The sequence below is a fragment of the Chaetodon trifascialis genome, chromosome 22 (genome assembly GCF_039877785.1).
Source record: "Chaetodon trifascialis isolate fChaTrf1 chromosome 22, fChaTrf1.hap1, whole genome shotgun sequence".
Lineage (NCBI taxonomy): Eukaryota > Metazoa > Chordata > Actinopteri > Chaetodontiformes > Chaetodontidae > Chaetodon > Chaetodon trifascialis.
In genome coordinates this window covers 6829886-6851149 of record NC_092077.1, presented here as the reverse complement: position 1 = coordinate 6851149, position 21264 = coordinate 6829886, and the positions used below count along the sequence as shown (strand labels likewise).

The window sequence follows — 21264 nt, the reverse complement described above, 5'->3', positions numbered from 1 at the left end:
TGTTCACAAAGTGGCCCATGGAAGCAAATTTTATTTTCAGTTTAATCAGATCATTTATTACGTAAAAAGAAAAATATGTGTTCATGTCAGTATCCACTAGATGGCAGTGTTGCCTCGGCAAAAATACATACTGCCCGAATAGATTAGTGAAGTCTTGGTACTGATGGGGGGAGAAGAACTACTTTATCATGATCTGTGTATATTCTGAGGCCGAACTGTGTGCTGTTTTATGGAGAACAGATTTAGGAACAGGAGCAGCTGATGGATCCACACAGAACCTACACTGACGTATCATGATGTCTGTAACCTTAGCTTTTACGATCTGCTGTGGACTGCCAGTGAAACTTACCCACATTATTCATTTGGAACCTGTTCAAGAACCCCCCTGAAGAACAACTTCTGATCATGCTCTCCAACATTAATAACCACTTAACTAATGTGGTTGGATGTTATCTTGGATGCTTTCAAATGCGCTGAAGGAAAAATGAAAAATTCTATAGGATTAGACACAAAAGCAAAGTTTCCGAGCTCAGTTCGGTGATGACCTAGATTCAAAATAAAAAAAATCTAGTGATGTAATGCAATGCTTGCATTTTGCCACAATAGATACGATTACTATTTGTTTATACATACTGTTATATTCATTGATATTGTATTTCCCTTACAGTGTTTAGGACATTATCGACCTCAACAGGTAGGTTTAGTACCTTAATGTTTATCAATCAATTCTAATATAGCTCTTGAGCGCACCAACAAGCTCACGTAGAAACGTACAATGTCGGAGCGTCACATCAGTCCTTGAACGCAGCGCCCGTGTGCTCTGGTGGGGCTTGTCGCTCCCACAGCAGCCAGATGAGATGGAGATAGTGGGAGCACAGCAACAGGTTGGAGTTGTTCAAGTTTCTGCGGCTTGATTTAGCTGTTGCGTTCACTTTAAGAGGCTGCAAAGGTGATACGAGCTCAGCATCTGCGAGTTTGGTTAAGGGACAAAAGCACTGTGGGCGAATTTTGTGTACAAAGTTACTTGGCGTGTTTTTAGAGGTGTTTTGATCAAGCATCCTTACGCGTCAAGGCAACCATCAGAAGTTCTTAAAACTTTTTTTGCTCGCTTTTTTTAACTCACTTTTGGCAACTTGGGTGCGTGAGGGGACTTTTGTTCAGTGAAGCATCACCACAGGGTTTACAAACGAGAAGCCTGTAATTCCTCTCGGGCTCCTCAGGATGTTTGCCGCCGCTCTCCTAGTCGCAGCGCTCGGCGTTTTTACGCATCTGGACACTTTTACGCACGGGTGCCAGCTCCCCTCCGAGTGGCGGCCGCTGAGCGAGGGCTGCCGGGCGGAGCTGGCGGAGATCATCGTGTACGCCCGGGTCCTGGCGATCCACCGGGAGCCCCTGGGCGGCGGGGCGGGCAGCCTGTACAACTCGCTGCCCTTCGGGTTCGGGTATGGGTACGAGGGCGCGGAGGAAGGGCTTCTGTACTCTGCGGAGGTGGAGCTGCTGTGTGACCAGGCCTGGGGCAGCATGCTGGAGGTGCCCTCTGGATCAAGACTCAACCTGACCGGACTGGGGTACCTGTCCTGCCAGTCCCACACAGTGATGGAGAACTACTCTTACTTCTTCTTCCTCAGGTGAGGTGCAGGGCTCGGACACAGTAATCCATGTGTTTTCCAGCACACACTTGGACTCTAAACACAAAGTCAGACAGTCCAGAAATGAGTTTTACTGTCGCCATTAAAATTAGACCACATCCCATAAAACTTTTTGCCAGACAGAAGTGCATTTTGCAAAACAGCAATTTTAAACCAACAGTGCAATAACTCTTCAGAGCTTGTTTCAGAGAAAACTGTAATCTACAATCAGATGTGTAAACAAGACTACTGTATTTAAATATCATTTTGAGGCATACCACTAGAGGCTGTGTAAATATTTCCATTAAGTGAGACTTGAAATGTTGCACTTTTTATTCACAGCATATGTCTGCAAGCTGGAGTTGCTTGTTCTTTTGCAAAAGAAGATTTTACTTGCAAAACAAACTACGGGCTCATTAAATACAACGCACTACAAGCTACGAAGTGTATCAGCTAATGAAACATTCAATTTGATTCCTGCAAATTCCAAACCTCAGCTACTGTACAGGTCGATGATTCCTCCAGCAGCTTCAGCTTTCTCCTCACAGCTCTCCTCTCCTCTGCAGGATGGATGAGAACTACAACATCCTCCCCCATGGCGTCAACTTCCAGGACGCCATCTTCCCCGACACGTCTGAGAACAGGCGCACCTTCTCCAGCCTCTTCCAGTTCTCCAACTGCACCCAAGGCAGCCAGCCTTTCCACACCTTCAGCCCTGAGTGGGACACCCAGGAGGACAATAGGGTAGGGCAACACTCATATGTTTTCATGTGTAATGTCAACTGTTTTTCATTTGAATGGCTAAAACTAAGCTGAGAAGAATTGACTGAGAGGTGGTTGCCACATTAAAGACAGCTGTTTCCTTGAACACAACAATGATTCCCATCTCCGTGTACAACCTCATCACCTCCTGAGAAGATGAAAAATGTCCCCTTCAACTGTCAGGTCAACTTTTTTGGGTGTTTGCTGAGGACGTAAAGAACCCCGACACCAGACAAACTGGAGCTGGAAGGACTAATGACTGCTGTTGAAGTGTTGTGGTTTGTAATATTCACAGCCTGAATATACTATTGTAGCTAAAATGTGAATGTGAGTGCAGTGTGAGAGAGCAGAGTGAGGTCCTGGTTTGGGTTTGTGTGTGTGTGTGTGTGTGTGTGTGTGTGTGTGTGTGTGTGTGTGTGTGTGTGTGTGTGTGTGTGTGTGTGTGATGTGAACACCTAATCCTGAGCTGAATTGTGACTCTGCTGACAGGAATGTGGTGAGGATCAGTGGAAACACAGTTTAACTACCCTCTAGCAAAGTACAGAGCTACACACACACACACACACACACACACACACACACACACACACACACACACACACACACACACACACACACACACACACACACACACACACACAGGCATAAAAGAAAACAGGGATACTTAGACACAGGAAAATTGATTATACTCTTAATAGATTCCCAGCGTGTGGTTGGTCACATGGAATCATGCCCCAGCCAGTTGAAGATCAAAGCAATGGCTGATTGGTCGAGGTTCGTCCAATCCGTCCGTTCACTTGGCTCCTCAGGCAGACAGGACACTGACTGTACAGAGGTCAAGGGTCAAATAGCAGAGATCCACATCTTTGACAGGCAACAGTATGCAAGTGTGTTCGTCTGCAGCTTCGATTCATATCAGTATGAAGGGACGTAACCTGCTGACCTGGGACCAGATATAAGCTGGACCCTGTCAGAAGTCGGCTGCTGGCATTTATTAGCACACCTCTTCTGAGTGAGCTGAACGGGTCACACTTCAGACAAGACAGAACACAGCAGCCGGACGTGGAGCTACGCATGTCTTCGGCCTCCTTAGGAGCGACTCGAGACTTAGCCTGGACTTCCTTTGCCTCCATTGACTCCACCTGGACCTTAAAATAATAGAAAGCAGATTAGCATCCAAAAAATGTGTGTAATTAGTGACAGAAAGTGGCTAAATTACATCTATTAGCATCATTGCATTAAGAGTCTGTTGCAGCTTGTGTCTGACCGACCTGAACGCTGCCTGCAGCGTACACAGAGAGAAATACGCTTAATTGATTCTGAAAGCGATTCGTGGCTTTTATTTCCGTTGCCTGCAGTCAAAGCTGCAGAGCTAAATCAGGAAAGGTGCAGCAGTGTAGCGTCTTCTTCTCCCTGTTGCTTCGGCTTTGACCTGCAGGACGTGTCCACTGAGCTGTATGGTCAAAGGTCAGTGAGGCAGGGGTTAAAGTCAGTGCTCATTTAGAGGACGAGCACCCGCATGTAGAGGCTGAGACCTTCAGGCAAAGTGGAACAAAACAGGTGTTTTGGGTGTTTTGCTGTGGGAATTTATGGAAGGGGCTGAAATGGAAGGACCCTCTTCTTCCTCTTCATGTCCCCCCTTACCCCTCCATGTTTCCTGGCCTTATGTCTTTTGAATTTGAAAGCATTGGCTTTGGAGCAAAAAAAAAAAAAAAAAAAAACCCTTTCTTTCTGTCTGATTTGCTTTGGCTGCAAATGAAAAGACACTGAAAACAACTCGGAAGAACAAGATCCCATTTCTGATTTCAGTATCTAGAAGTCTGACTTTTGTCCAGAGGTTGTGCTCCCCTGGCTGCACCGCTCTCTCACTCATTTTAGGTTTCAGACATCCTTCAGCTGGAGTTTTAATGCAAAACATCCCTAAAAACTGGGAGGTGGTTTGCTTCTGGTTTCAGCCTCGTGGGAACCAGACGCCCCTCCAGAAGCATAGACAAGAGACTTCCTCCACTTTTCTGCCAGAACCTTCAATTAGCCTTTGTGAAAGCCTCCTCTTATCAGCAGCACTCAGAGCAGTTTCAGCCATGAGCTGGAGGTAGAGACCGCTGTAAGCCAACTAGTCTTACACATTTCTCTTTTCACATTTTCTCCCATCACTGTTGTGATAAAGACAAATTCCCCACATACTTCTTAATCAGCACATTTCCACACGTACATGCGCTCCATAATGTAACCACAGTGATGGAGCACTCCGGCTGTAACTGTCATTTAAACACCTTTAACAAGTTCTTTGACTCTCATTAACATTTTATGTGGCCGCTTAGTGGGATGAAAGGAGGACAACACAGTTTGTCTTTTTCACTCAGGAGTTAAAGCTCAGGATGTGTGTGTCCTTTCTGTGTCTCCCACTTTCTCTGTCTCATCTTTGTTTTTCTTTCTTTCTTGGCCTCCCTGTTGTTCCTTTTACCTCTTCACCTCTCACTGTCTCTTTCTGCCTTATTGTCTCTGTCTTCTAACCATCCGTTTCCATGCTCACCACACACGCACAGGACAAAGTCTCTTTGACGTCAATAGGGAAGCTCTAAAGACACTACATGTATGTGTGTGTGTGTGTGTGTGTGTGTGTGTGTGTGTGTGTGTGTGTGTGTGTGTGTGTGTGTGTGTGTGTGTGTGTGTGTGTGTGTGTGTGGTAGTTGGGGGGGACTCATGCTGAGTTCTTGTACAAAGTTAGAAAGAGGGATCAAAAGTCTGCAGAAATAAATGAGCAGTCAGGTCAGGCTGGACACAAAAAGACACGTCTACTCTTCATTCCATCTTCTTTCATTCTGTCTTCATCAATTTGTGGATGAACACACATAAATGCAGATGGTTCTGCAGTCTGAGTGTCAGCCCCAACAGTCAGAAGTATTAAAACCATCCTCAGTGATGCTGAAGCTGCTGCCACAAGGCGCTTCCCTCGTGTCATTGGTCAGGGAGTATCGGTAAGTTGAAATTACAACATAACATTAGCATTCATTTGAAATCATGTTTCTGGCCATCTGACAAATTGAAGTCCAATATTCACTCTCCTTTAAACTCTGTTTTTGGTCTCCACCATCTATCCTGAGGGAAATACTTCAACTGCTAAATGGCACCATGTTCACCAGCTGGTCGCTAACTGTGTGGTGCTCAGCAGATAGCCAACAGCAGGTTTTTCCGAACTTTCAAATAGAAACAACTTTCTGCTGAGGCTGGAAATGGCAATGAGAGCCACGAGACTCAACCAAAACAGTAGATTTGCTGCTCCTAAAGCCAAAACAATGAGCTAAAGGTTGCTAAAATGCATCATAGAGCTGAGGGATAATCATCTGTGACTTCTTTCATTTTACATGCAGTCGTTTTATTCCATTGTCAGTTTAAGAATATTGTTTAATGCATATTTAAAAGCATTTGATTGGATTTTTAACAAATGATGATTCTCCTCCTAAACGTTGACACCCTGCAGCTTTGGATAAAGAGACCTTCTGTGTTCAAACTGAAAGTCCTGACTTGAATCTGAGGACATTTTGTACATGCATGTGTCTTCACATGTCCTCTAAATACTGTTTATACAGATGATGCTGAACAGCAGGCAGGTGACGCCGGATGTTTTGACAGGTGTTGTGCGTTTGTGTGTCCATGTGTGTGTTTGGGGCATCCCACTGAGAGGTTTCCTATGAGAATGAGAGAGGGTTCACACTCTAACAAAAATGTACCAATGTTATGTAATGTGGATTTGACTATTGTTTTGAGAAATGGGAAGAAAGAGGCTTCCCTTAAAGGATCAGTTCACCTCAATTGCAAAGAAAAAAATGAAAAGACAGAAAAAAAAAACAATAATAGATAAGAATTAAGATAAGATAAAGCTGGCAGTGCAGTTTAATGCTGAGTGTGCAAAATCACTCAGGAAAGTAAAATAAAGTTCAATGTGCGAAGTCCCTCAGATGATAAGTCTTCTCTTCTTGCACAGAGGAATGACATTGTTTCAGGGTCAAAAGTACATTTTACTTATTGATATATTCAAATATTCAAATCAGTCATTTCATATAAAGACGAATTTGTAGATGTGTTTGGTAAAAACCTCTGATCTTCGTTCCCACTGATGCCAGAATATTACAGTTAGCGAACTCTGTGAAGCCTACATGGAGCTAAGGTTGAAAGCTAGCACATAGATCAGTGACTGAAAGTGACATCTGAGCTGAGACATCTGTCATTCAAGCAGCTCTATCTATCACAGTTCAACATTGTGATAGATACACTTCACTTGCTTGCAAAGTGCATTGATACCACTGTCCTGTCTTGCAGTAACTGTTGAGCTAAATCCAGCAGTTGATTAGTTTCATATAAAACTGAAAACAGCCGCTGGATATGAATGTGTTTGTGTCCATCATGTCCACGATGGACACAAAGACCAACACAGGTGGACAGTATCCCAGGTGAAAAAATACTGGACTTAATTTAAACTTTTTAAAGAATGTACACAGTATTTTTTGTCACCTTTATGTATACTTAAGTCTACTTAAGTACTATTTGAGTACCACTTGAGTAATACTTGAGTATACTTGAAGTGTAAATCGTATGCCGAATTGGCACAAGTTTTTACAAACTTGAGCACCAGTGAAAATCATGATTCATGAGCATTCAAAACACACTTGCAGTACAATTGCATTCTATCAGCAATGTGTTGGGAAAAAAAAGCATAAATATACTTAAAGTGAAGTGAAGTCATTACAAGTACACAGTATACTGACTTTTCTACACTTAAATTATATTTCTAATACACAGAATTATACTCCTTTTTGACCTGGGATGTCATAAAAACTCATGTTTCAGTGACTTTAGCACAGCAAAGAATATCCACAGTAATTCATTCACTGACTCAACACACTATCAACACACACAACCTCTGGTGATCCTGGCGCAGTGGACTCTGTTGTATTTATTAGCAACGTGTTAATGGAACACAAGAGGCCGATTAGCATTCGCTTCAACTGAGATAACAACATGGTGGCCATGATGGAGTTTTATAGATTTTTTTCAGGTTTGTTTGTTCTCCTGACAAAGTGCAGGCGTACATGAACACACATGCATTCCCCACTGTGTCTACGAGAGCACTCACCCCTGTTAACCCTGCTGCTCCAGGTCAGCTCTGGTCCACCAACAAGATGGAAAATCAGGGCCCCTGAAACATCAAAGTCCGTGACCCTTGCATTGTCAGGGAGGGGTGGGAGGTCCTGGGGGTGAAACATTTATGTTACACAGACACACATAAACAGCATACGTCGTCTTGTCGTGTTTTTGCGCTGGTAGCAGGGAGCCTGTGTGGATAAATGTAACAGACGAGGGTCAGGACCTCGACTTTATTTCTCCATCCTCCCTCCTTCCAAGTGTGATGGGCTTTGCAGAGGAGAAGAAAAACATGAGCGAGGGAGAAATAATAGCAGTGTGGAGATCAAAGCAAAAAAAGCACATTCTCAGAGAGGCTGCTGGGAAAATCACATCACCAGTGCTCCCACACTGTACAACCAGCTGACTGGATGGCAACTGGTGGTTTACAACACTCTGGTTTGCCTGTTAAGAAAACAGCCCTCCATGTACAGTGTGTTAATTCACTTTCCCTCTGCTCCTTTCTCCAGCTGCTGTGCTCCTCAGTGCAGGCCGCGTTGTTCGAGGAGGAGGAGCGAGGCCGCAAGCTGCAGGACCGCCTGGCCGCAGCAGAGAGGAGGAACCGGCAGCTGAAGGAGCGCGTCCGCAAAGTGAAGCGCTCCTTGAGGAATGCCCGCAAGGCTGCGCGCAAGGCCGAGCAGGAGGCACAGGGGCTGCAAGAGAAGCTGAAGGCTGCAGAGTGGAGGGCAGGGCATCACCTCAACGCCATCACACAGGAGGAGCCTCCACCTGGGCGCTACGCAAGCACGGGGAAGCGCCAGCGAATGCAACTTTAACTAATCCCACACTCCCCAAACTGCCACCCACCTGGACTGAAAACTGGCTGTGAAGAGCGAGAGACTGCTGGGCGGCCTCTATGTAAGGGACAGACAAATAGCAATGGTCACATATGAGTAACACACATTTAAAGTAATAATCTCCATAGTTGTCTTGTAAATAAACTAGTCTTTCTCTCTTTTGTAACCGCTTTTTTGCTACAATACAAGAGTGATGGTCAGCACTGGTCATCTAACAAAAAGTGAATCAAGAGTGTCGAACATTTATTTTCTCGATGAAGTGGAGCACTACTTAAACACTGTGCCTGCCGCTCAGAGCTCCTCTCAGGCCGTGGTCACATAGGACATGTTTTTGCCCCAACACAAAGCACAGGAGCCTGAAGAGTGATGCATTATTCTGTCTGACACCCAACCTGAAGTAAAATTAGTTAATGTTTTAAAGCAAAAAGATGGAAAAAAGTAATATATTGGTCTGTTTATGTTGGAACAAGATGATGAGCGCTAGGAATTTAGCTGAGGTCAGTGTATAAATCAGGCAAGAGCATGAGTCAGGCTGTGAAAACAGTTGTGTAATATCTCTTGTGGCACTTTGGCAGGTCTTAAAAATAACCCAAGTGATGTCATTGGGGTTATTTTGGCTATTTGTGACAGAAATCCTCATTACAGAAAGTGTTACACGTTGCGGGTTGAGTTAGCTTATAGCTTTTGTTAGCAGACAGTTGATTTATGCATCCAGAAGGCACAAAGCAACATTAACATTCATGAGAAGTTAGCCACCTGCTAAATGCTCCACTATGTTCATTGGCTAGTTTGTCACTGGCCTTGTGGTGTGTAGTGGCTTTATTAGAGTTTTTTAGTCCAGAAAAAAGCTGCCTGCTGCAAATGGAAACAATGCTGATGAGGGTGATTACACTAAATCAAACCTTAACATTGCAGGCCAAAAAAACTAAACAATGAGCTGAAAGCAGCCAAATACTCTGTAGAGCTCAGCAGAACTGCACAGTAAGTGGATAACTGATCACTATGAGCGACCCCTTCCACAGTACACATAGTTATTTGAGCCATTGTTAGTATAAAAATATTGACAGTAGCAGCTTTAAGTAATTGAAAGTCCTTTTTAGTCTTTTAGTTTTTGCTTTTTATGAAATGAAGACACATTCAAAAATGCCTTTTATTTAATCACAGCCTAATGATGCAGTAAGAGGAGTTACATTTCATTTTCTGCTGTGATTTATCAGCTATTTCTACAACTGAAATTATGGGCGGAGAGTGGTGTAAGTGAGAATGAGAAAATGTTTGAGGTTTTGTTCTGAATTTGAGATTTTAAAGTCTGGAACACCAGCTTGTATGCGGAAGTTTTTCTGTTCGAGTGTTTTTCTGCATATAAAATTTAATTTGGATGAGCATCCGTGTGAACGTGACAGTGTTTTGAAGTAGGATATTAACATCTGGGTCACTGGAGTAAAAAAAAACAAAATAAACAAACACACTCAGTGGTTCAGTTGAGCCCAACAGCATCACACCGAGAGTGAAAAGAGAGGCGAAGGTCAGGAGATGTTTTCTGTGTACATGTGTTTGAGGAGCCAAAGAAATTAGTGCATGTGTGTGTGCGGACGTGTGTTGCTCATGTTGTGGGCACATAAATCATTAAATTTTAGGGTAGGTTAATGTAACGTGAGAGCAAGAGTTAGAATTAGGCAAGTGGTGGTTACGGTTTGGTAAGTGTCCAGGAAATTAATGTAGTCCCCAAAATTGTTGGAAACATGACTGTGTGTGTGTGTGTGTGTGTGTGTGTGTGTGTGTGTGTGTGTGTGTGTGTGTGTGTCTGGTCCATCAAGTGACTGGAATGTGTTTGTGTGGGCAGCAATGTTCTGAACAGCAGGAAGTCCCTGAAATATTCCTCTAATTCAGTCTGGACAACCAAAAGCTCTGGAGGGAGGCGGGCAGCCGTTGCATCACGGGACCGCAGCGAATGCATCGAAAACATCAAATCACCAAAAGATGACAACACAAGAGGCAGGGTGAATGGAGAGGGAGTGGCGGAGATGTGTTCATCAAAAGCTAAATTGCAGTTTCTCTCTTGTGGCACAAACATAATCAGACGCTCATGATGAGGCAACGATGGCGAGGTGCTGTTTGAGGACCTGCGTTTGGTGACTGAGATGCTGAAATGATAAAAGGAGTACAAACAAGGTGTCGCAGACTTTCATAGTGTATGCATAGTCAACATCCAGGTAACACAGGTACTTGAGGTACTTCATGCATTTGTTAGCCCTGCAGCAGCTAAACATGAACATGAAGTTTCAGGTTGAATGTTGCTGCAGAATCATTGAAAGAAATGCAGCAGATAAGTGGCAGGTTGTAAGCAAGCAAGCTAGCAAAGTTTATTTGTATAGCACTTTTCACAGACACCGGTCACAAAGTGCTTTACAGTTACACAACATTAAAATCAAATATGATATGTATGAATATGTAACCAACAGCCCACGCCGTCCTGCTGACAATTTCTCTGGACAAAATAATTCAAAAGGTTAAAGCCATGAAGTGTCCAATTCTTATGTGATAACAGCAGATTTCAAGTTGGAGTGTTTGGAGAAAAATCTGAATCTCAGTGAAAAATGGTGCAGTCCAATATGCACTGGGGGTCACCAAAGTTGAGCTTTTAAAATTCTTTACATAGCGGCTTTAAATGTCTTTCTTTGAAAGCTTGATCATGTAGCTCCCATTGACATTAAGGGCGGTTTTAGAACCCTCTGCACTGTGTTTTTACCCTCATATGGCTGCCAAATGGCATATATATATATATATATATATATATATATATATATATATATATATATATTGCACATACACCTACAAGTGGGCATTACTGCAGCTGGTAGCCAATCACCTAATGAAACATGAATGACACAAGTGATGCTAATCAGAGTGGTTTGAGTGCTCTTCCTGAACTATGCTTGTCCAACCTCTGCGCATGTGTTTTTTCCTCTTTCACTGCTTGATTCGCACATCATGGTCACTCAAAACTCAAGGACATCCAATGAATGCTTGGCTATAGCACTGTACAGTAAATAGACAGCCACTCAGGTGAACAGAACATTGCTTCGATTGCTGGTAATCCAGCTTGCTAATGGACACTTTAGACATTCTGGGCCTGCATTCATATATCAGATCTCCTCCTTAGGGTTGAGAGGATGTTGAGAGTTGCATTTAAATGAGCATAATTCTGTCCCAAAGCTGGTTCCCTTCAAAGTAAAAATGATTCTTGAGGTCATTGCTGGTGTTGTTGTGCTACTGCAAGCTACTGTCATATAGTTTTAAGCTTACTACCTGCTTGCAAACAGACCGTGAGACAGTGGATGGAAACATCACAGGACTCCCTGCTGTCTGTCCAAATGACACGGATGGTCTTTGCACACTTCAAATTCCCCAGCATGCCACGATCCGACCTCTATTTCCCGTGAGACTGTGCGCTATCTCACTGTTTCAGATGATCTGCCTGTAATTAGTTTTATGGAATATACATATGCTCCTTGGCAAAGAACAAAACAACATGTCTCTGCTCGGCGGCGGCAGAGGAGAAGAAACCCTGCAGTGACAGAAGGCTGGAGAACAGAATGGCAGAGAGGGGAAGGGAGGGTTAAGCCCTGAATTAAAGATGAGGAGAAATCAGTTTAAGAAGTGTGGAGATCAGTGACTCTGAGCACAAACACACTTACAGCTTGACAGCCAAAGTCAACAAGCGGTGTTTGTATGTGTGTGTCTGATGGGTAATTTTGATTTAGCAGAAATTCATTTCTGCTGCTTTGCTGTGTGCGTGTGTGCGTGCGTGTGTGTGTGTGTGTGTGTGCGTGTGTGTGTGTGTGTGTGTGTGTGTGTGTGTGTGTGTGTGTGTGTGTGTGTGTGTGCATGTTATTGGGCATGAGTGTCAAAGGGATATAAAACACTTTCATTTCCCAATTTTCATTTCAGTGCTTTAGTGTGAGTGCGTGAGAGGGAAGAATAATTTTGAATGGGCCAAGGCATTCAGTCTGTGTGTGTGTGTGTGTGTGTGTGTGTGTGTGTGTGTGTGTGTGTGTGTGTCCTCTGTACTGAACCAAGACAGATATTCAGGAGGAAAATGTCCAACCGAGATGGAGGGAAAAGCAGAGGAAGTGTGATGACTTGAACCACAGGAAGCTCCGCCTGGTCAAACTCTGTTAATAATGGACCAATATTAACACAACCATCTGTGATGAGCAAATACGAACCTTCAGGCGAACGCAGCGGGGAAAACTCAACATCATCTCAAGCCACGCTGCACTCACTTCAGCAGAGGATAATTTAAAAATGATCTCCAAAATGAGCTTGCTTTCAAACATGAGCAATGTTAACTTATTCACGACAGTGTTGACAAGAGCAGGAAGAAGCTGGCAGCTTTTCTGTCTCATGTTGATGTATCACCTCACACTAATGGGTTCCTTCTGTCTTCAGTCATGTTTAGAGCCAACAGAACAAACAGACACATATTTACTGCAGTGTAATATTAAGTGAGGTTGTGTCTGCTGGAGTGTTGAGAGTTGAGAACCCCACCAGGCACCAGATACATCAAGATGGAGAGCTAAACAGTCATGGTTTGCAGTTATTGTGTCTCCAGCAATATTAGTGGTGCCGCGAGGCTGCACTGCTAACATGCTCACAATGACAGTGCTAACTGTGGCACTGTCAATGAGTAATTCAAGGCATTTGTTGGCAGGAGGAATGGGGTGTGTTCAAGACAGCAAATGCACATATATGATCTAGATTGATATTGTATGCACAAGCTAACATTTAATGTTCCTGCATGCATTGGCGCATGCATACACGCACAATTAGCAGCAGGTAGATTGGTAAATTAAGGTCAGGTAGATGTCGTACCCCTTCAAGTCTTCCCCTGTCCAAGTGGATCAACGACCCAACACAATGGAAGAAACATTTCTGGATTATCTGGACAGCTTTAAATATTTGAACTGAATTTGAATCGATCTCAGTGAGGCTGATGTCATGTTTACTGATGCAACAATACTGAATGACTGTACTCCAGCAGCTGAACTATCCATCAGCAGCAACTGTCACCAGCATCTTTCATTATTTACAACACTGGCAGTGAATATTCATGTATCCTTCATGCTGAATGATTGCTTGTAGTTTCACAGTAGCTTCTCATATCAACATATGTTAAAGTGCCAGTCTTTTCCCCAAATGGGAGTGTGGCCTTGGCAGCATATCTCACACCTTCCAAAAGTGCACATATGTTGAAATATATTTTTAAAGTAAAAGCACCATTAATGGGTTTACTTATTTCAGCCAATACCTTATCAAAGAACCATCCACTCTGGCGCTGGCCAGCTGTGAACAGTCAACAGTCAACAAAGCTTAGAAACTGCTGTTGCAGAAAAGCCCTGATATTGCAAAAATGCTCAGCAGTCTCTAGCCTCCTCAAGCCTGTAAACATGTTTTTTCTAAACTCCATCTGAACCCTTTGTTGCAACTGCACAATCGTTTAAGTGAGGATACTAGTGAAAACCCAAAGGAGAGTCCATGCAGGCTGAACATACTTTCATATGAGGAAGTAACATCTGCAGACAATATGTTTTTAATGCTATAGCCCTCATAATGTATTCCAACATGTGCTTCATGTGTTTGCAACATCTGTCTTCTGTCTGCAAAACATATGCTCTACAGCACACACACACACACACACACACACACACACACATATATATATAGGTATAAATAGGCTAAATGTCAGCAGAAGTGGTTGAGAGTGTCTGGTGTCTGCTTTATATCCGCATGCATGGATCCTGGAATTTGCAAGTGTTGAAATATTAAGCGCAAACACACAGAGACGCACACATGGCTTTACATTTGTCGGAAATGTAGTGCTAATTCTGAGGAGTAGTACTGATAAACCAGCCCTATCTTGTTCAGCCAGACATACACACCATTGCACACACACACAAAAACAGGAGTTATATTCCGATCATTCAGGATTTATTCCAGGAGAAACACAAACGAAACACAATCAGTCGCTCTGGCCTGTGTCATCATGGTAACTGATATGTGCACATGATTGTCGAAGGCATCTGATATACAAGCCCCATTAACAGAAAGTCATCATCATCATCATCACAGCACAATAAGTGCGGCAGACAGTGCCCGCTCTGAGACATGAGTGTGTCGTCGGTGTGACGACGGTGCACAGGATGGGAGTTTGTTGTGGTCACATGCAGAGAGTAAATACAATACAGCCAGCTAACTCAGCAGGCTCTGGACAAAGACAGCCACAGTGAGACACTGGGTCCAAAAAAGGAGCTTTTGTAAAGTTTCAGCCCCACGAACGATTCTCAGAGGCAGAGCTGCTCTCATTATCTGAGACAGATCTTAAGGGCAGCGATGAGGGACAAACAGAGGCTAGACTTAAACACAGCTGCTAGCACGGCAGCTCCGCAATACATTTACTGATGCTAATGAAAAGGTAGCAACTCCTTCAGTCCATGAAACAATGCTAATGTTGTGGCTCCTAAAGCATTTGGCAACAATTCAAACACTGACATTATAAGTAAATATACTTCCTTGCCTAGTTGAATAAGTCCAATGAGCATAGAGCAACAGATAGAGAAGATATAGCAAATATATTTTTGTGTAAAATTAAGCATTACATTCACACAAAGTAGCCTAAATAAATAAAATACTACAGAAAATACAGCCATTAGCCTCATGTGCTTGACCTCCTTGGCTTTTGTCCATTTGAGATAAAAAAAATCAAGAGAAAACTACCCTAAAATTTAGCTACATGAAGCTAGCTAAGATAGCTAGCTTAATTTCAAGCTTGCCATATAAGGCTAATGCTAACTAGGTAAGCTTATGTAGTAAATTTCAAGGTCATGAAAGAATGAAAAGCAAAAGTCATCGGTCTTTCTAATTTTTTTACCAGAATTTTTACCAGTTTTTGTAACATTTTGCCCCAGGAATGGCGCTAGCTTTTAAGCTACTTTGGCTAAGTGGCCACAGTCTGAATTGCAGATAACTTGCAAAACTCTTGTTGCAAACTCTTTGTTGCAAACAGGTCTGAATGTAACATGGAGCTTAAAAAATGGCATCTAGCTGGATTGCAATAACCACTGAGATGATTTCTGCCTCTCAAAAGTGTTAGTAGAACTGAAACTCTTGGGTAAACTCATCCTTTTGTGGCTCAGGCATCTCAACCTGTGCATGTCTGTACATAGAGATACTAACATCATACAAGGGCATATAAGATTATGCAAACACTCATGGTGAAATTGAATTCTTGAAGCACTTTTTTTCTGACATGCTTGTGTTTTCATCTTTTGTGACGTTGCGCTTCGGCGGCGTCTTGGTTAAAAAAAGGTCCGAGGAGTGTGAGCTCAGGGGGGGCGGACGAGAGCGGGTCGCAGCCGCCCCTCGTCCTCAACAGTGTGTTTCTGAGTCGGTCACAGCTTTGGATTTCTTCCTTTAGAATGGCAAAAAACGTAAGCCTGAGTTCAGTAAACGATGCTTTCAATTGGAGTTGGACTGACGCTGAAGTGGTGGTGGAACACTGATGGCATTAAACTGCACTGTGTGGCTCTGCAGTCTCACAGTGCTGGACAGTATATGAAAGCAAACTGCAGTCAGGAGTAAAGGGGATTTCAGTTTGTTTTTTTTTTTTTTACATTAAACATTCCATAGAGAATACAATCAACTTCCCTCGACACGCACTCGCTCACTCATTCACTCTCACGTGTCTGAACAGCAAAACATTTGTAAATATTATCTTGAAAATGATCATTCGTATTCACAGTCTATTTACAGTAGCATCTTTAACGCAAGAAGAGTCATTCAGATTTTTTTTTGTTGTTGTTGAACAGCAGACATAAAACCACTGAGCAGCATGAACCCAAACCCTCTGCCTGCCTCATAATACATTCGTAAACCCAAACGTCCAGACTGAAGTGGACAACATCACATTTAATGAAACATTCTTGCAGTGTTGGCTGGCGATCCAAACCTGGTGTCCTGCTTCTCCCCTGCAGCTCATTCAATAATAATAATAATAACTAGTTAAATGATTCAAATTGCCTAAGATCTTTCTAACTACACCTGCTGATGTTGTTTCCTTTGCTTCCTGATCCCACTTCCAAGAAAAAGCATTGACGACACGCTTAAAAAATGTTAAAAAATGCATAGCAATCAATGGGTATGTATACATGGTTACAGTGAGTACTTAGATTAAGGTGATCATTGGAATAAAGCCCTTACATGGTTGAAAGTTCCCCTCAGCTAACACAGAGATAATTGCGTGGATTGACTTGAGAGTTTGGTGAGGAGAGAAAAATGAAACACAAGACCCTGCTGTAAAAAATTGAATATATATGTCTGAAAGGTGAACTGTGAAGCCATGCAGCACGAGACACATGGGTGTTGTAATTCAGTAAGAAACACTAAAAAGTACGCTTTCTCTACGACAGCACGTTTGAAACAACAAAATAAATCAGGCTAACTGGCCCTTTCTTACACACCTAACTCTATTACTGAACTAAAACTCTATTATGACTGGATTAGTTGCTAGAACAACATGCATAAAGTAACTGACTGTTTTCAGTCAAATCAACAACCGCCTCAGAGTTGTTACCACATATGCACGTTTCACAATTTCTGCTTCAGCGCTTGAACAGCAATGCAGCAGATCTGGTGTGTGTGTGTGTGTGTGTGTGTGTGTGTGTGTGTGTGTGTGTGTGTGTGTGTGTGTGTGTGTGTGTGTGTGTGTGTGTGTTTGCAGCTCATACACAGGAGCGACTGGAGGGAACGAGGTGTTCCGTTAAAGGACAATTCCCGCATCATTAGCACGAACACAGGCACTGTTATTTTGAGCCATCACCTATGGTGCCGGGCTGCTGCACATGCGCACCAGTGCAACAAATGTGTGTTAATCCACTGCTGCAAAAAGTGCCCAAAAATGCACTTTTTCCTTCTGTAAAGTAGCGTAACTATATATTTGTGACTCATTTTGAAGATTTACCCTAGTTCGCTTGAGGCTAAAGACAGGGTAATAAGGTATTGAGAAGCGGGCTAGCACACTGTTGCAGTGGCAAAGAACAGTGCAGAGGTTACAAAAGGAAGGAAGTTGTGCTCTTAAAGAACAGAGAGGACGAATGCGGAGATTTAAACTGGATAGCATTCAGAAATGAATGGCCTTTTAGTCGACTTCAGTGCCAAACAGGCGGAGCTCAATGCACACAAAAACACAACGAGCCAGAAGTGAATTCCACAAAGCTTGGGTGAGAGTTGATTTACTGTCATTGATCTTTGACTTCCATCCAGCTGGGGTCTCACACTCCTCTGACATGCCAAACAGATCAAAACAAGTACTATGAATAATGTGCAGATGCTTTTCAGCACCACTCTGTGTAGATAATAAAAAAAAAATTAAGATTAGGAAGGGATCAAAGGTCAGAAAACGTCTCCATATTCATTTGCAGCTGGAGTTCAGCCCTTAATTTTAGGTCACTCAAAAAGCTTTATATCTGACTGGTTCTGTTCTAACCAATTCAAGCACGACAAACCCAACTGTCTTCATGTCTAGCACTGGCCTTTGGCAATGATTCACAATAAAGGGATCAGTAGAATTGCATCTGATGGCTGTCTGATATGTGTCAGTGAGCACCCAACGCTGCTCTCTGAAAGGGCTCCATCAGGGTGTCACATTAAACTGTCATTCTAAACTTAAGACTATTGATAACAATTTGCCAGTGCTGGACCATTTCACTATGTGAGAACAGAGCTTTGCAAACCAGGCTTCGGATCTGGGTCGGGTCATCGGATAATCGGCGGTTCTGTCCTCAACTGCTGTATACTGGGCCTTAAGAGTTTTCAATTTTGGATTTAAACCTTTTCACAGATTCTTTTCCTGGTGATACTCTCTATGAGTGATATAGATTCTCAGCTGAGGGAATACATGACACATGCGAACTCGCATAGCTGTACATTAGTATTGCCGCTGAACGAAGCTGTGTAGTTACATGTATGCATCGCTTTGTGGTTTTATGCCACAGGAACCCTCACGCGTTCAGTTGGTGATGCAGAAAATCCTTTTCCCCCCGTTTGCTTCAGGTAACACTAACACTTTAAATCACGAGTCACTACAACACTGCAGTAAGAACAGGGCTAATATCTTAAGCCCTGGATCATTAACTGTGATGCCACGATGCAGGGACCAAAAACACTGACAGGAAAACCTAAACCAGGAAGTCTTGTAGTATTGGCCAGCTCACAGTGCAGCTGCAGTTTTCCCTGAGCACTTCTGAGCTGGGCGCAGTTTGACAATGCAAAAAGGTGTGATCATGGCTTTTTTCGAGGGGGGGGGGGCAGTAGCAGGCAGCAGCTTCTCTATCTTGGATTTTGTGTCCACACAGGCCAAATATCAACATGAGAGGCAGTTAGGTATCTTAGAGATCGGCGCTGCACTGCTTGTGGCTGCTTAGCTTGGGAACTCAAAGGGCAAGCTATCATGGAGTCGCTAACATTCTCAACTGGAGGCAGTTTTCCTATAAATACCTCTCTATCCTACTCTAAACCTGCTGTGTGTTTCATAGTAACCTGTATGTGTGTCCCTTAAAGGGTGATTGTTATAAAAATCTTACAAAGTAAGAAAACAATAAACAAATCAGAATCTTTCAGACAATAAACAAACGTTGTACAATGCTCTGACATCCACTCTGGGCTTTTTTTTGTGTTAAATAAAAGTTTACAATCTCAACTCTCTGATAAACATAAGTGGATGGCGGCTAATCCGTGTCTGAGAAACATCCGACCCTCTCTGTGCAAAATACATAAAGCGCTTACTCATGTTTTCATAGCTCAACAGTCGTATGGTACTTTTAAAGCACTTCTTAAAGCACAAACGAACAAACAACAAGCCCATAAGGACATAGAAAATGTCTTAAAGGTGCTATACGTAGCAATTTTACATGAATAAATCATTGTCACATCAGGTGGCTACATTCGTAAAATTAGTGTAAACGAATCAGTTCATCATGAAGAAGACCTTCTGTATGAGCCCCTACTACGTTCAAGCAGTCCCCAGGTCAGATTTGGGGAGAAATCTGATGGATTGCTTTATGGCACAAAACACGAAGAACGTGCTGCTATTCCAGAGCAAACAGAGCCAAAGCATTCAGAGATTTTGGTGAAATAAGGAGAAACAAGGGGGTTGTGGGAAATGGGGTCTTAATGTAAAGGACAGCTGTGAGGTAGAGGCGACCAATTGTCTTGGCCATGGTCTTATCTATTTACAGTAATTATACCAAAGTAGCACGATCAATTTGACAATGATGTTTGCTTTTCAGAAGTTACACATACCACCTTTAAAATTAACAATAATTATAAACAATAAAACAATCCAGTTGCCAACAGTCAAACCTAATTTGGAAAAAAGCTGAATAAAGTGGCGCAGGAAAGACCAGATTCAAGAGGGAAGCTGATGTGGAGTGACACTGAATAATACGATACCACCGGCCCCACCGTGAACCACCAATTACTGCTTAAGCTCGCAGCAGCAGACACCTATTCATCATGAAACGGCAACCAATCACCGCGGGCCGTGCAAACACCCTCAGTGGGAGTCAGTGGCCCTGCTGTTGCTGTGGCAGCAGGGATCCGACGCGGTGTCCTGGTGGGTGGGTGGTAGGTGTACAGTATGGCGCTGTGTGGCTTGAATCGGTGGGGTGGAGGTCAAGTCCTCTACTCTCCCAGGAGCAGGGCGGGGAACTGGCTGGGGGGGCGCATCCAAGTGGAAATGCAGTGAGGAGAGGGAGGGAAGAAGAAGAAGGGGCATCCTCTTCCTCTCCTTTCGTCCTCCATCTCTTTCCGTCTCTCTGCCTCACAGCGCTGTGGCCTCCCAGCTGGTTCCCCGCGGGACCTGGCGTCACTTGGTCTCTGTGAGCACTGGGGCGGGAACTGCTGAGGGATGTGGCCGGCTCAGCTCTGCCCCGGTGGCGGGAGACGAAGCTGCGGACGCCAGGCTGCAGGGCGTGACTGGTGCAGCGACACCTGAGAGGGGAGAGTCAGTACATGGCTTTTCTAATCCATAACTGACCCTCAGCTAAGCTGCATATGCCCCCTTTACCGTTACTTTTACCAGCTAAAACTGTAGCTAGCAAGGTAATTAAGCTAATGTGAAAAGTGTCACTGACTCATACTCACATTCCTTGCGAGGAGCTGCTATGTTGTTGTCTATGGATGAGGCTTTGTTGGCGGCCGTGGTGGTGCTCTGGCTCTGCGCTGCCTGGCCGGTGTTTGGGCTCTGAGCTGGCTGGTTCTGGCCCGCCTGGGCCGTCTTCTGTGTCTGGCTCGGCCTGGTCGGCGGGTTGGAGGCGTCCATGCTGCTCCCCATGCTGCTGCCAAGCTGCAGCCGCCTCATGTGCCGGACCACAGCGGTGGCATTGAACGCTTGCTGGAGAGAAGACACAGGGAGTTCTCACTTTGCCTCAATTTCTCCATAAACAGCATTTTAATAGCATCTTGTTTCTATCATATTATGTGTCTCTTGTGAAAATAGGATGTTTTGGTGTGACAGAACAGTGAGGGGTATAAACCAAATGAACGAATGAACATTTATCCTGTAAATAAAGGGTTTTATAAACTGCTAACACCTGTGCTACATTCTCACTAATTATGCTATTATGTTGCCAAATAATTGGCACATCATTGTAGCTACTTCTTTAGCTCATACAAATCAATTAACACCAAACCATGGAAACAATGACGAGTGCAGCCATGAAGCATCACTGCTTAACTCAGACAAGCTTCATATTTGGTTATTTTTTACACCATGTATATATGCAATTCAAAGATTTTGCCGAATCTCCTTTCAAACTAATTTGGTCATTTGGTAATTA

The 21264-nt window shown here is 43.5% G+C and overlaps 2 protein-coding genes across 2 annotated transcripts in view; one reads left to right on the top strand and one right to left on the bottom strand.

The window, feature by feature from the left end:
* The first annotated feature begins 866 nt into the window (after positions 1-866).
* ccdc3a (coiled-coil domain containing 3a) lies at positions 867-9750 on the top strand. The gene is made up of 3 exons (XM_070992100.1): positions 867-1628; positions 2195-2372; positions 8042-9750. The coding sequence occupies exons 1-3, from the start codon at positions 1222-1224 to the stop codon at positions 8345-8347; spliced, it is 891 nt and encodes a 296-aa protein (XP_070848201.1). The 5' UTR covers positions 867-1221; the 3' UTR covers positions 8348-9750.
* Positions 9751-15477: 5727 nt separating this feature from the next.
* The window catches only part of camk1da (calcium/calmodulin-dependent protein kinase 1Da), a 52136-nt gene continuing 46349 nt past the window's right edge, over positions 15478-21264 (bottom strand). The window contains exons 10-11 of the mRNA XM_070991766.1: positions 20570-20819; positions 15478-20416 (exon numbers count right to left, since the gene is read on the bottom strand). Of these exons, the coding sequence (XP_070847867.1) occupies positions 20292-20416; positions 20570-20819 (375 nt within the window). The 3' untranslated portion in view covers positions 15478-20291. The remainder of the gene's footprint in view (positions 20417-20569; positions 20820-21264) is intronic.